The following is a 13036-nucleotide window of genomic DNA, read 5'->3' as shown; positions in this document are numbered from 1 at the left end:
ACCACAGAGTGTCCGACGCCTAGAGCGTCTCCCTGGCGACGATCTAGGAGTTCGTCTCAGAGGGTCTACAACAGAGTGTTGTATGCCTAGAGCGTCTCCGTGGCGACGATCTAGCAGTTCGTCTCAGAGGGCCTATACCACAGAGGCGCGGAGTGCTAGAGCGTTTCCGTGGCGACGATCTAGGCGTTCATCTCAGAGGGCCTAACACAGAGTGTCGTACGCCTAGACCGTCTCCGTGTCGACGATCTAGCATTTAGTCTCAGAGGGCCTACCACAGAGTCGCGCACGGCTAGACCGTTTTCATGGCGACGATCTAGGAGTTCATCTCAGATGGTCTACCACAGAGGCGGAAAGGGGTAGAGCGTCTCCATGCTGACGATCTAGGAATTCATCTCAGAGGGCCTACCACAGAGTCAGGCAGGGCTAGAGCGTCTCCATGGCGATGATCTAGGAGTTCGTCTCAGAGGGCCTACCAGAGAGGCGCAGAGGGCTAGAGCGTCTCCATTGCGACAATCTAGGAGTTCGTCCCAGAGGGCTTATCATAGAGTCACGGACACCTAGAGCGGACACCCCGTCCTCCCCGCAGGCGCACTCCCGTATCTGGACGGTCTAGCCATCTGCGCTCGGAGGGCCGCCCTCTAAGATCAGTTTCCTAGAGAGGCTCCATGACGACGCTCTAGCCTTTCCCCACTCTTTGGCAGGCTCTCTAAGATATTCACTCCTAGAATGTCTCCGTAAGGGCTCTCTAGGCCTCTGCACTCGCAGGGCCGGCCTTTCCGGACTGCCGCTGCAGCCATTGGATTTAAAGGGCCAAGCGGCTCCCGACCGCCCTCCTGTGTCTTCACGGAGGCATGACACCCTGAAGCGAAATGACAGGCGCCTTTTTCAAGCCCAGGGAAATTTCATGCTTATCTTCAAAGCGAACTTACTTAATTTGTATTTTATTTTGTATATAATATAAAGTATAAAATAAATCTTTGAAAATTAAAAGACATTTTTAAAAAGGAAAAATTCACGAAGGAAAGACAAACACAATTTAAAAATACAAGATAATGTAAGTAAAATTATTAAACTATAACATGCATTTGAATTTAATATTAAATGACAAATAACATAAAATGAAAGATAAAATTATTCACGGACAGGGTCCAGGTTACGATTTTAATTTCACGTGTTATTTATTATTAGGATTTTAATTTATGCGTTATTTTTTCCATTATTTTTTTCCATTTAATTTTATAATTATAAAGGCTGATCCTCTGAGAAGGATTCCTCTTTAATCTCCAGCCCTACTCCATTTGCAGATGGTCAAAAATGAACAAATAAAATAAAATTAGAATTGAAAATAAAAATTAAATAATAATTAACGATAAAAACAATAAAATATGTTTTTATCAGACCAATTAATGACAGAGGCCTGCATGCGACCAATATGATAAAACAAATGTTGCTCCCACGGAGTAACTGAATAAGGAAACAAACGTTGCACCAAACAACTAAGTGAATATAAATTAAATACATGTTCTGCCCACCATCAAAGTAACTAATAATAAAAAAATTGCACTCACCGACTAAGTAAATGATAAATAAAATAAATGTGGCCTCTAACAACCAAAGAGTAAATAAAATAAATGTTACACCCATAAAGTAAGTTATAAATACAATAAATAAATTGCACCCACAAACAATGTAGATCAGTAAAATAAACATTGCACCTACTAACTAGGTAAATAATACAGATTCCAACCACCAACTAAGTAAATAACTTTTATTTTACTATAAACTCCCTGAGTGTGTAGGATTTATTTTATTGCTTAGTTGGTGGGTGGGTGCAACATTTATTTTATTTATTCTTTACGTAGTTCGTGGGCCAACCTTTATTTTATTCTTTACTTAAATGCTTGTTATCACATTTATTTTAATATTGATTTAGTGGTGGGTTTCATTTTTATTTAATTTATTACTCCCATAGTTGGAGGAGGTGCCTTTTTTACTTATTATTTCTATAGTTGGTGGGTGCAATATTTATTTCATGTATTATTTTTCCTTAGATGCTATGAGCAATATTTAGATTAATATTTACTAAGTTTTGCAGTGCAACATTTTTAGTTATTATTTTTATTTTATTTTGCATTTTGTTTAATTTTATATTTTTATTTTTGTATTTGATTTTATACATTATTTAATTTCTACTTATTTACTGTATATTATTATTATTATTAATTATTATTTCATATCCTTTTATTTCGAGGTGTCATTCCTCAGTGGAGACACCGGGGGGCGACGGGGAGCTCCTAGGCCCTCTGCGAAGCCCTTTACTTCCATTGCTGCCGCTCCTTCCCTAATCCTCCTGGTTCCTCCATTCGACAGAGTGATTTCCCTTCAGGGTGCAATGCCTCAGTGCGGACACAGGAGGGCGATAGATAGTAAGAAACGAGGCGCTGCCTCCCAGTGACGTAACAAACATCCGAGGATTCTAGTAGAGCCAGAGAAGGGCCCCCCCCCCTTCGCCGACGGTGGCGCATGAAGCTAAAGGTCCGCCCTTAGAGTCTTAGGAGGCCAGTTCGATCCCGGTTTGGCCTTTTACAAAAAGAAACCTGCTTGGAAAAGAGGAACTTTAATTGTTTAAAAATACTTTTATTAATTTTATTTTAAATTACTTTATTTTAATTTTATTTTTTACATTTATTATATTTTTGTATCTTTTAATTTATTAAATGTTTACATTTTTGATTAATTTTAATTTTATTTTATTTAAATTTCACCTGTTAATTTTTTAAATTAAATATATTTTTATCCTTTATTTAAGTTTTTAAAAAAGTGCATAATAAACCATAATAAAAAACCATAATAATAATAACATACAAATAAAAAAAAATCTGAACTAAAAGAAAATAAAACATGCATGATAATACTTCTTTTCAAATTAAACCTTTTTTCCTCATTTATTTCATTTATATTTAAAATCAATTTTCTGTATTCTAGCCTTATATTACATTTAATATCCCTGACCCTCAGTAATTTAATTTATATTTTATACTATGTCATTGGATATAAAATTTTTTAAAAAATTTCAATAATTTTACTTGCATTGTTTTATATATTTTTAAATTTTCTCTTCTATTTTACTGTATTTTTTTCCCTTTATACAAAATATTTTAATTTTTAGATATTTATATTTTATATTTTATATCAGCCTTATAATTATACAATAAAATGAAATAAAAATGAAAAAAATATTTTACAAGGGGGAAAAATTAAATGACACAACAATATAAATATAAATATTAAACATGTATATATATTATATAATTATTTATAATATATTATAAAATATTTATATTTTATGTATTATATATATATAATAAATGTAATATTTATATATAATATTTATATATTATGTGTATATATATATATATATACACACATACATACACCACTTTAATCTCCAAGGAAAAGCGGTATAAAAATAAAGAATTATTATTATTATTATTATTATTATATACATTCAATATAAATTATATATATATAAAATACATAAAATATAAATATTATATATATATATATATATATATATTGTATGTATATATATATATATAATATATTATTTATATACATATATACACAATATATGTATAATTTATATTTTATGTGTACGTGTGTGTGTGTGTGTGTGTGTGTGTGTGTGTATATATATATATATATATATATAAAAAAATCTTTATTTTTATACCGCTTTTCCTTGGAGATGAAAGCGGTTCACAGGCGAATACAGATACAAACACATAGTATTACAGCATAATATACAATAAAAACTTTCCACTAAAAACCTCATATAAAAACTTCCTATAAAAACATGTCTGGCTCTATCTGGCTCTGGCTCTGTCTGGCTCTGTCTGGCTCTATCTGGCTCTGGCTCTGTCTGGCTCTGTCTGGCTCTGTCTGGCTCTATCTGGCTCTGGCTCTGTCTGGCTCTATCCGGCTCTGCCTCTGTCTGGCTCTATCTGGCTCTGACTCTGTGTGGCTCTGTGTGGCTCTGTGTGGCTCTATCTGGCTCTGTCTGGCTCTATCTGGCTCTGGCTCTGTCTGGCTCTATCTGGCTCTGTCTGGCTCTATCTGGCTCTGGCTCTGTCTGGCTCTGTCTGGCTCTGTCTGGCTCTATCTGGCTCTGTCTGGCTCTATCTGGCTCTGGCTCTGTCTGGCTCTGTCTGGCTCTGTCTGGCTCTATCTGGCTCTGTCTGGCTCTATCTGGCTCTGGCTCTGTCTGGCTCTGTCTGGCTCTGTCTGGCTCTATCTGGCTCTGGCTCTGTCTGGCTCTGTCTGGCTCTGTCTGGCTCTATCTGGCTCTGTCTGGCTCTATCTGGCTCTGGCTCTGTCTGGCTCTGTCTGGCTCTGTCTGGCTCTATCTGGCTCTGTCTGGCTCTGTCTGGCTCTGGCTCTGTCTGGCTCTATCTGGCTCTGTCTGGCTCTATCTGGCTCTGTCTGGCTCTGTCTGGCTCTGTCTGGCTCTGGCTCTGTCTGGCTCTGTCTGGCTCTGTCTGGCTCTATCTGGCTCTGTCTGGCTCTGTCTGGCTCTATCTGGCTCTGGCTCTGTCTGGCTCTATCTGGCTCTGTCTGGCTCTATCTGGCTCTGGCTCTGTCTGGCTCTGTCTGGCTCTATCTGGCTCTGTCTGGCTCTGTCTGGCTCTGTCTGGCTCTATCTGGCTCTGGCTCTGTCTGGCTCTATCTGGCTCTGGCTCTGTCTGGCTCTATCTGGCTCTGGCTCTGTCTGGCTCTGTCTGGCTCTATCTGGCTCTGTCTGGCTCTATCTGGCTCTGGCTCTGGCTCTGGCTCTGTCTGGCTCTATCTGGCTCTGTCTGGCTCTGGCTCTGTCTAGCTCTGGCTCTGTCTGGCTCTATCTGGCTCTGGCTCTGTCTGCCAGACAGAGCCACAGCCAGAGGAGACACAGGAGGGCGATAGGGAGCTCCTAGGGCTGAAAGGCCGGCCTCCGAGACGGAGGGCTAGAGCATTTCCTTGGCGACAATTGGGAGTTCGTCTCAAAGGGCCTACCATAGAGTCGCGGACGGACAGAGCGTCTTCATGGCGACGATCTAGAAATTCATCTCAGAGGGCTTACCACAGAGTCGCGGCAGGCTAGAGCATCGCCATGGAGTCGTTCTAGGACACGCGCCTCAGAGGGCTGGCCCTCCGAGCTCGAATGGCTAGAGCAACGCTATGAAGACGTTGTCACGGTCCATCTCGGTTGCTAGGCAATGAGAGAGACGCGGTCCAAGTCCATCCTGTTGTTCCTTCCCCTGGAAACATACACCATGATGGGATGCACCTTCGCCTGCTTTCCTCCGGGGCTGAGAGAGTACAACCTATTTGACAGGACCCTGAAAGGCCTCTGGTCCAAACCCCTTCTTCCCTCGCAGTCAGATTAATGAAGTCCACAGTACGGCAGTAAAAATAGAACACTTAATTTCACATCAATGGGGCTTTATTTCTTCCATGGGTGTTTGGTTAAATAAACCACCATGGACACTGTATACACTCGACTATAAGTCGGCCTCATATGGAAGTTGAAGACACGTTTTAGGATCCCAATTATGGATTTGAAATGACCCGTGGATAAATCAAGGGTGGAATCATTTCCTGTATTGCCATGTACTTTATGTGTATTATCCTACTAGAGAGGCCCCTTCCCCACCATCACTCCCTTCTCCTTTTGTGTTGGGTCTTTTTAGATTATAAGCCTGAGGCCAGGGAACCGTCCAATTAAAAAGATTGTATGTACAGCGCTGTGTAAATTTACAGCACTTTATAAATAAAGCTTAATCATCATCATCATCATCAAAATCATCATCATCATCTTAGGCACATAGAATAAAGGATGCAAAGGACGAAGCAAAGGAAAACAATTCCAAAGAACTTACAAAATTCCAGCAGGCATAACTATTAGTGCATTTGCTAAAAGCTGGATGGATGAGAGAGAAGAAGGGGATTGGTGCTTCTAAGGCAGGTTAAACTCTTGCCTCTCACTATGTGTGTATCTATATCTATATCTATATATATAGGCGTTAAAATGTAGTACTTACATTGACCCATGCATAAGTCTACTCAGGTAATTTGGATCAATTTTTAAATCTAAATTTTTAGACGTATACATGAGAATATACACTGTGTATGTGCGTCTGCGTCTGCGTCTGCGTGTGCGTTTGTGTATATATATATATATATATATATATATATCTGCAACAATTTATTACGGCATAGAGTCAGTATAAAAATACCGAAGTGACCAAGTATCCATTTAGACACAATACAGTGTTCATACATAGCAGCAAGGGATCAAGAATGGCATAAAACTCTCATGTGTCAATTGAGAAAAGGATTTCGGAGGATTATAGGAATGGTGCAAAAATGTTTCTTTAGCATCATCATTTAAGTATCAATTAACAAGAATATCCAGCCATTTGGTGGAGTTTGTTCAAGCAAGAATTTAGGTTAAAAGTTAACCATTAAGAGAAACAAATATGAAAGGCATTTCCCATCCAGAGACACATGGACTGTCACCGTCCGTCGATTCATAAAGAGAAACAGAATTTCATACAGTATATATGTGTGTGTTGCTTTTATTTATTGTTTTGGTGTACTATTTGTTGTCATGTTTTGTTTTAGAATGTATTATTAATCATTATTAAGAGAATCCAGTTTCTTGGGGTTCTTTAACATACAAGTAAACTTAATTGTTAGAGTAAGGACCATAGAGTTTCCCTGCGGTCGCCCAGAGCGGCGGGCTCTTCGGTACCGGAAGTCCGCCGGCGCCGCCGTTCTGGAGGCCGGAAGCGACTGCCAGGGGGCGTGGCGGCCAGCTCCTCCTCTGCGCAGGCGCGCTGCTCCTCTTCCCTTCCTTCCTTCCTTCGGAGGATGATGATGGCGCTGAGCAAGACCTTCGGGCAGAAGCCCGTCAAGTTCCAGCTGGAGGAGGACGGCGAGTTCTTCATGATCGGCTCCGAGGTCCCTGCGGGGGAAGGAGGGAGGCAGGGAGGGAGGGAGGGAAGGAAAGAAGGGTCCGGAAGTGGAAGGGGGCTCCCTCTCTCTGGCCCCAGACCCACCTCTCTGTCTCTCTCTCGGCGCCTCGCAGGTGGGGAACTATCTCCGGATGTTCCGGGGCTCCCTCTACAAGCGCTACCCGTCGCTCTGGAGGCGCCTGGCCACCGTCGAGGAGCGGAAGAAGATCGTGGCCTCCTCACACGGTCGGTCCCTGGGTCCCCGGAGGAGGAGGGCGGCCTGGCTGCCTCCCTCCCTCCCTCCCTCCCTCCCTCCCTCTGGGTCTGTCCGGTGGCTCCCGGCCTTTGGGGCTCCCCTCTCCGCCCCAGAGAGACACGCTGACGCCGCCTCCCTCCCTCCCTTCTTTCCCTGCAGAGTCCCAGCGGAGCCACAGCCCTCGCAGATGTAAGTCTTTGGGGCCCTGGGCCTGCCCTCCTGCCCTGCGAGGAAGGCCTGCCCTCCTGCCCAGCCCTGCCCTGCCCTGGCCCTGGCCCTCTGGGGCTGGCTGCCCTGGCTCTCTGGGCAAGGGCTGCTGCATCGTCCTCCTGCTGTTGCCCCTTGCCTGGCCCAGAGCGCCTGCGTGCCTCTTCCTCCTTCCCTTCCTCTCCCTCTCCCTCTTCTTGCTCCAGACCACGGCTACACCACTCTGGCCACCAGCGTCACGCTCCTGAAGGCCTGCGAGGTGGAAGAGATCCTGGACGGCAACGACGAGAAGTACAAGGCCGTCTCCATCAGCACCGAGCCCCCCACCTACCTCAGGTCAGCCCCAGGCAGCGGGCGCCCAAGGGCCCCGGGGCTCTCCGTGGGAGGAAGGCAGGGCTCAGGCCGCGGGGCTCCTCCGGAGGGGCCTCCTTTCCTCTACGCTGGAGGTAGCAGCCGCCGGACGGCACAAGACCCAGGAGAAGGACATGGGACCCCCCTCACAAGCACTGCCTGCGTCTCCATGCAAAATCAGACGCTCTTGAGCATCTTCCAGCCGTCTTGAATTCTCACTGATGCAATAATCAAAATGGACTAGAAATGCAGTTCGTTTTTCCAAGCGTTCTACACAGACAGGATGAGTCTCCTTGTCCAAAGATCTTGGGCCAGAAGAACTCTGCCTTTCATGGTTGTCGTGGTTTTTTGAGGGGTGGGCGGTTAGGTTCTTCATGGCGCACCTTCTTCAAGGTGTTTCCGTTGAGCCTGGTGTGGGAGTAGCCTCTGGTGACCCGTCTGTCTCCCTGCCTCCCTCCGTCCGCAGAGAGCAGAAGGCGAAGCGCAACAGCCAGTGGGTGCCCACCCTCCCCAACAGCTCCCACCACCTGGACGCCGTCCCCTGCTCCACCACCATCAACCGGAACCGGATGGGACGCGACAAGAAGCGCACCTTCCCGCTCTGGTCAGTCGGCCCATGCCCAGGGGCCAAGCGCCCAGATGGGGCGAGACAGCTTTACGTGATTTACGTGTCTCAGTGGTTTCTCTAGTCCAATAGCAAGTTGTCCCTTATTTATTGATTGATTTCAAGGATTTATAACCTACTTTTCTCCCACAATGGGATTCCCTCTCATCCCAAAGAACAGTCCACAAAGTGTGATCAGACCACTGCCATCGAAAACAAGTGACAGCAACACACTATAGTCAATGCCCAGAAAGCATTTGTCATAATACCTTGCAATATATCATATCATTCCACAGAGGACCTTGTCTACACTCTCTAGTGTTGTTGTTGTTCTTTATAATAATGCATTCATCTCTCCACATTCGCTGCTCTTAGGGGCACAGGACCCCTGTCGATGTGGAAAGAATGCAAATAACAAAAACGCTATATTTTTAGCTGAGAGAACACCTCTCTAGGATTCCCTAAGTCCTCCAGGGCAACTCTGTGGTCAAAGTCTGCCACACATTGACCATAGAATTGCGCTGGAGGAGCTACAAGCGCCTACTGGATTCTTCCCTCTATGAATCTCTAGGTCCTTCAGTGAGGCTTTTGGTAAAAGGTGCGCTGGAGGACCTAGAGATTCCTAGAGGGAACATATTAATAAAATACACGTATAATCAATCCCACAAAAGTCAACGCTGCAAATGTGGAGGGATGAGTGTAGTACACTTCTCATAGGTTGTCCTGTAAGTCACAAGCGGATGCTCTGAGGCCTCGGAAGCGTCTTCCGCTCCCTTGCTTCTCGGGAGACAGAGTTTGGGCTCCTCTTCCTCTCAAGGATCCAAACTGCCCACCCAGCGACTGCCAACCCTTGTGTGTTGTCCTCCAGTGTCTTCCCTATCTCTGTTCTTGCCGAGTACAGAAAAGCACATAGAACATCTTCATGCACAGAGTTTTCATTTTCTCTATTATAAAGGTATAACTAACCCAAGTACTTCACTAATTTTATTTTACTAATACAAAACCGAATCATGTTAGGAGCCACATATGTTCCAGCTTGCTAAAATCAGGACCGCTTCTCCATCACCTGCCTCACGAATGGCACTTGATTCTGCGTATCCCACCCTCCTCTCTCTGCCTGTCGTTCCAGCTTCGACGACCACGACCCGGCCGTCATCCATGAGAATGCCTCCCAGCCGGAGGTGCTGGTCCCGATCCGGCTGGACATGGAGATAGATGGGCAGAAGCTGAGGGATGCCTTCACTTGGAACATGAATGGTGTGTAGTAAAGAGCGACACGGGAAGGATCGGGTGGCTAATTTTAAGGCCGAATTGAAGACACACTTGTTTAGGGAGGCGTTCCAGATGATCGGTTCTTAATCTGCTGTTTACTTAGAAAATAAGAACAGCTGCTTCGCTGCACTCTTCCTCACTCTGGGGCTGAGATGCTCTGCTCTGAGGCAGATGAGGTTTGCTTTAAAGATAGCAGGGAACTGCCCCAGATGTGTGGGGGACGACTTCCCTCTCCCTGCACACTCTTTCCTTACAACAACAATCTTGCGCTATTGTTGCTGTATTTTGCACAATTAGCTTTCCCCTTCGTGCAGAAAAACTGATGACTCCAGAAATGTTTTCGGAGATCCTCTGCGACGACCTGGACCTGAACCCCCTGACCTTTGTCCCGGCCATCGCCTCCGCCATCCGGCAGCAGATTGAGTCCTACCCCACGGACAGCATCCTGGAGGACCAGTCGGACCAACGCGTCATCATTAAGGTGAGGAGGGGTCCGATGGCAGGGGCCTTCCAGGCTGTTGCCCGACAACCTGAACATGTGCCAGATGCCCCAAATAATTGCATTCCATTTATTTCTTCCTCTGGCTGTGTGGACCTGGCCCTCAGTTTCCCTGCATACCAGATGCCCCCCCCCCAGTTTCCCCCTTTCTCTGGGGCTGGGAAGAGATGGTTTACACTCCTATTGAACAGATGAAGGGGCTGGGATTGAGAAGGAGGCAGGTGTCAGGGGTTTCGAATGCACTCTCTTACTTTTGTGTAACCTGGACCAGGTCAGACTGATGCAATAAGGAAACATTTGAAATCTCAGCACAGTTTGTTAAAAAGGTGATGCAGCTCAGACTGACCGTGGGGCTGTGTCTTTTCTGCCCGCTCCTCCAGCTCAACATCCATGTGGGCAACATCTCTCTGGTGGACCAGTTTGAGTGGGACATGTCCGAGAGGGAGAACTCCCCGGAGAAGTTCGCCCTGAAGCTGTGCTCGGAGCTGGGCCTGGGGGGCGAGTTCGTCACCACCATCGCCTACAGCATCCGGGGGCAGCTCAGCTGGCACCAGAAGACCTACGCCTTCAGGTGGGCATTGCTGGCACGTCTGCCGCCGGGCCTGTGGCTTCGCTGGGGAGGAAAGGCGGGGAGGTCCTGGCCCAGCGGCGGCCCAGGCTTGGCATCTAGGAAGCAGAAGCGCATAGATCAGCCGCACCTGCGCTCCCCTTGAGCAACAACGGTGGGAGCTAGGTGTGCTCCAGGGTACACACCTGGGACACTTCTGTGCTATTCACTAACACGGTTTCATTGCCTATCTGCAACATTAGCTGCAACATTAGCATTGCCTCTACAATTATATTTATTTACACCTCACATTTCCCCAGTTTGGGACTCAAGGTGGCAGCTCACAACACTTGACCATAAGTTAAAAATTCACAACAGCAATAGGTTAAACATTTACAAGGCAAATCAGCCATTGTAAGATTGGAAGCCAGTTAAAAACATAAACCATTAAACAGTGAAGAATAAAAGGCTCCCACGTTATGCTGGGAAGACACCATCAATTGTGGACACTAAGTAGAGTCATCCCTGGTTAGTCCTTGGATGGGAAACTGCCATGGACAAGCAGGTGCTATAGGCAACGTTTCAGAGGCAAAACCATCCCCCCGTCTTCCATCCCCCCAGAAACCCTGTGAAAAATCAGTGGGGTCATAACAAGCCAACAGGCAGCTTGAGGGCACCTACGTTTTCCCTTCCAGGAAAAGCAATTCTCAAAATCCTGCTGGAATAGAGAAAGGGTTCACTTATTTGAAAGTAAGGAAGGTGGCACTGAGTCTTCCCCGGACGGAAGAGGGCAGAGGAGGGCACAGTCGGCGGGGGCCAGACTAGAATAATATTAAACCGTTTGTAGAAGGAAAGCCCTATGAAGTGCAAATCCTGGGTGAGCTCTTACTGGGACATAAGGGCCTTCCCCTGGCAAGCGGAGGGCAGTGCAGAAGGTTGGAGGAAGTGGTCCTGAATTGGCCCACACAATCCTCCTGGCGGCTGCCATTTCCTCTTCCAGCGAGAACCCTCTGCCGACGGTGGAGATCGCCATCCGCAACACGGGAGACGCTGACCAGTGGTGCCCGCTGCTGGAGACCCTGACGGATGCTGAGATGGAGAAGAAGATCCGGGACCAGGACAGGAACACCAGGTGCCTCCCGGTTCTCTCTGGAGCTGTCCCTGCAAGCGCATTTTTAAGGGGACCTCGTGGCTCACAAATGCATGGCTCCTCTCGCCTAAAGAGGGTGGCAGCATTAGTCCAGCGGATGTGGGGCAAAGGGGGTCCCTTCCCGACATTCGCCCTCCGGTTGGCCATTGCGCTCGGTGGGGGAAAGCCAAGGCAGTTGGTGGTTCTGCGAAACCAAAGCGGAGAGGGGAGCGCCTTGCCTTGCCTCTCTCCACAGCCCCAGAGTAGGTCTGTTCTCCCGTCCAGAATGGGAGCAGTCCCCCTCACAGGGCTGTCGCTCATGCATCCCTCCTTTCTCCTTTCAGGCGCATGCGTCGCTTGGCCAACACGGCCCCTGCCTGGTAGCCTCCCATGCGCCACGAGGCCTTGGCGCCTGGATTGCCTCCACCAAGGACCCAAGAAGGCAGTGGCGGCAGAGTATTTGGAGGATGCCTTTCTTTTATTGTCCTCCATCCTGTCCCCGTCCCTTCCCCCCCCCCCGGACCTCCACTGCCCAGGAAGGGATCCCCAGTGAAGAGGGCTGTTTCCTTGTGCCCCCCCAGTCCCTCCAGAGCAGCCTTTCCCTGCAAGAGCCCCCCCTCCCTCCCTTCCTCAGGACTTTTTAAATAAACGTGTTGATATTTTGGTTTCCATCCAGTTCTGCTTGGCCTCTCTTTTGCCCCCCAGATCCTCGGCCGGGCCCCTGCCTTCCCCTTTCCTTCCTTGCAGGGAGGGCAGCTATCCTTCCTTGGGAAGCACAAGAGGGCCACCAGTGCAGGACCCTCAGAAGCCACCCAGCCCCACAAAAAAGGGGAGCGGGGGCCCCAGAGAGGGCTTGGTCCAGCCTCCATTTTCCTGGCTTTGAAACAGGCAGAGAGAGAGGAAGGGGGCAGTTTGAAAGGTTGTTGCTGCCAGGAAGGCAAAAGGGGAGAGGGAGGGCAGGGGAAGGGAAGGGGGGCCTCTTTGGAGTCACCCCAACGTTTTCTTCCCCCCCGTCCTTTGCCACAGATGGGGAAGCGGTGCACCCGAAAACTTGTCCTCCCTGTACGCTGCACCCCACAAGAGGGACGGAGGCAGGGCAAGGTCCCTCCCTTTGGGGTCTTTTTTGGGGGAGAGGATCCAAAGTCCTTCCAGGAGGAAAAGGGGGCCATGGACTGCACC

The 13036-nt window shown here is 47.3% G+C and overlaps 1 protein-coding gene across 1 annotated transcript; it reads left to right on the top strand.

Moving 5' to 3' along the window:
* The first annotated feature begins 6888 nt into the window (after nt 1–6888).
* LOC149307562 (SWI/SNF-related matrix-associated actin-dependent regulator of chromatin subfamily B member 1) lies at nt 6889–12528 on the top strand. Its single transcript, XM_089539465.1, has 10 exons — nt 6889–6999; nt 7127–7238; nt 7408–7437; nt 7662–7791; nt 8273–8410; nt 9540–9667; nt 9997–10163; nt 10562–10752; nt 11729–11860; nt 12202–12528. The coding sequence occupies exons 1-10, from the start codon at nt 6910–6912 to the stop codon at nt 12239–12241; spliced, it is 1158 nt and encodes a 385-aa protein (XP_089395591.1). The 5' UTR covers nt 6889–6909; the 3' UTR covers nt 12242–12528.
* The last annotated feature ends 508 nt before the right edge of the window (nt 12529–13036 follow it).

This window comes from Sceloporus occidentalis, unplaced genomic scaffold (genome assembly GCF_023333645.1).
Source record: "Sceloporus occidentalis isolate IW3139 unplaced genomic scaffold, rSceOcc1.0.p SCAF_9, whole genome shotgun sequence".
NCBI lineage: Eukaryota > Metazoa > Chordata > Lepidosauria > Squamata > Phrynosomatidae > Sceloporus > Sceloporus occidentalis.
Note: the sequence above shows the minus strand (reverse complement) of the source record. Positions and strands in the feature narration are given on the sequence as shown.

Excerpts from the sequence above, each read along its gene's own strand:
- LOC149307562 (XM_089539465.1), top strand. The coding sequence starts at position 6,910 with ATGATGATGGCGCTGAGCAAGACCTTCGGGCAGAAGCCCGTCAAGTTC. Across the intron at positions 7,000-7,126 it reads TCTTCATGATCGGCTCCGAG|GTGGGGAACTATCTCCGGAT; the intron begins GTCCCTGCGGGG and ends GGCGCCTCGCAG. Across the intron at positions 7,792-8,272 it reads GAGCCCCCCACCTACCTCAG|AGAGCAGAAGGCGAAGCGCA; the intron begins GTCAGCCCCAGG and ends CTCCGTCCGCAG.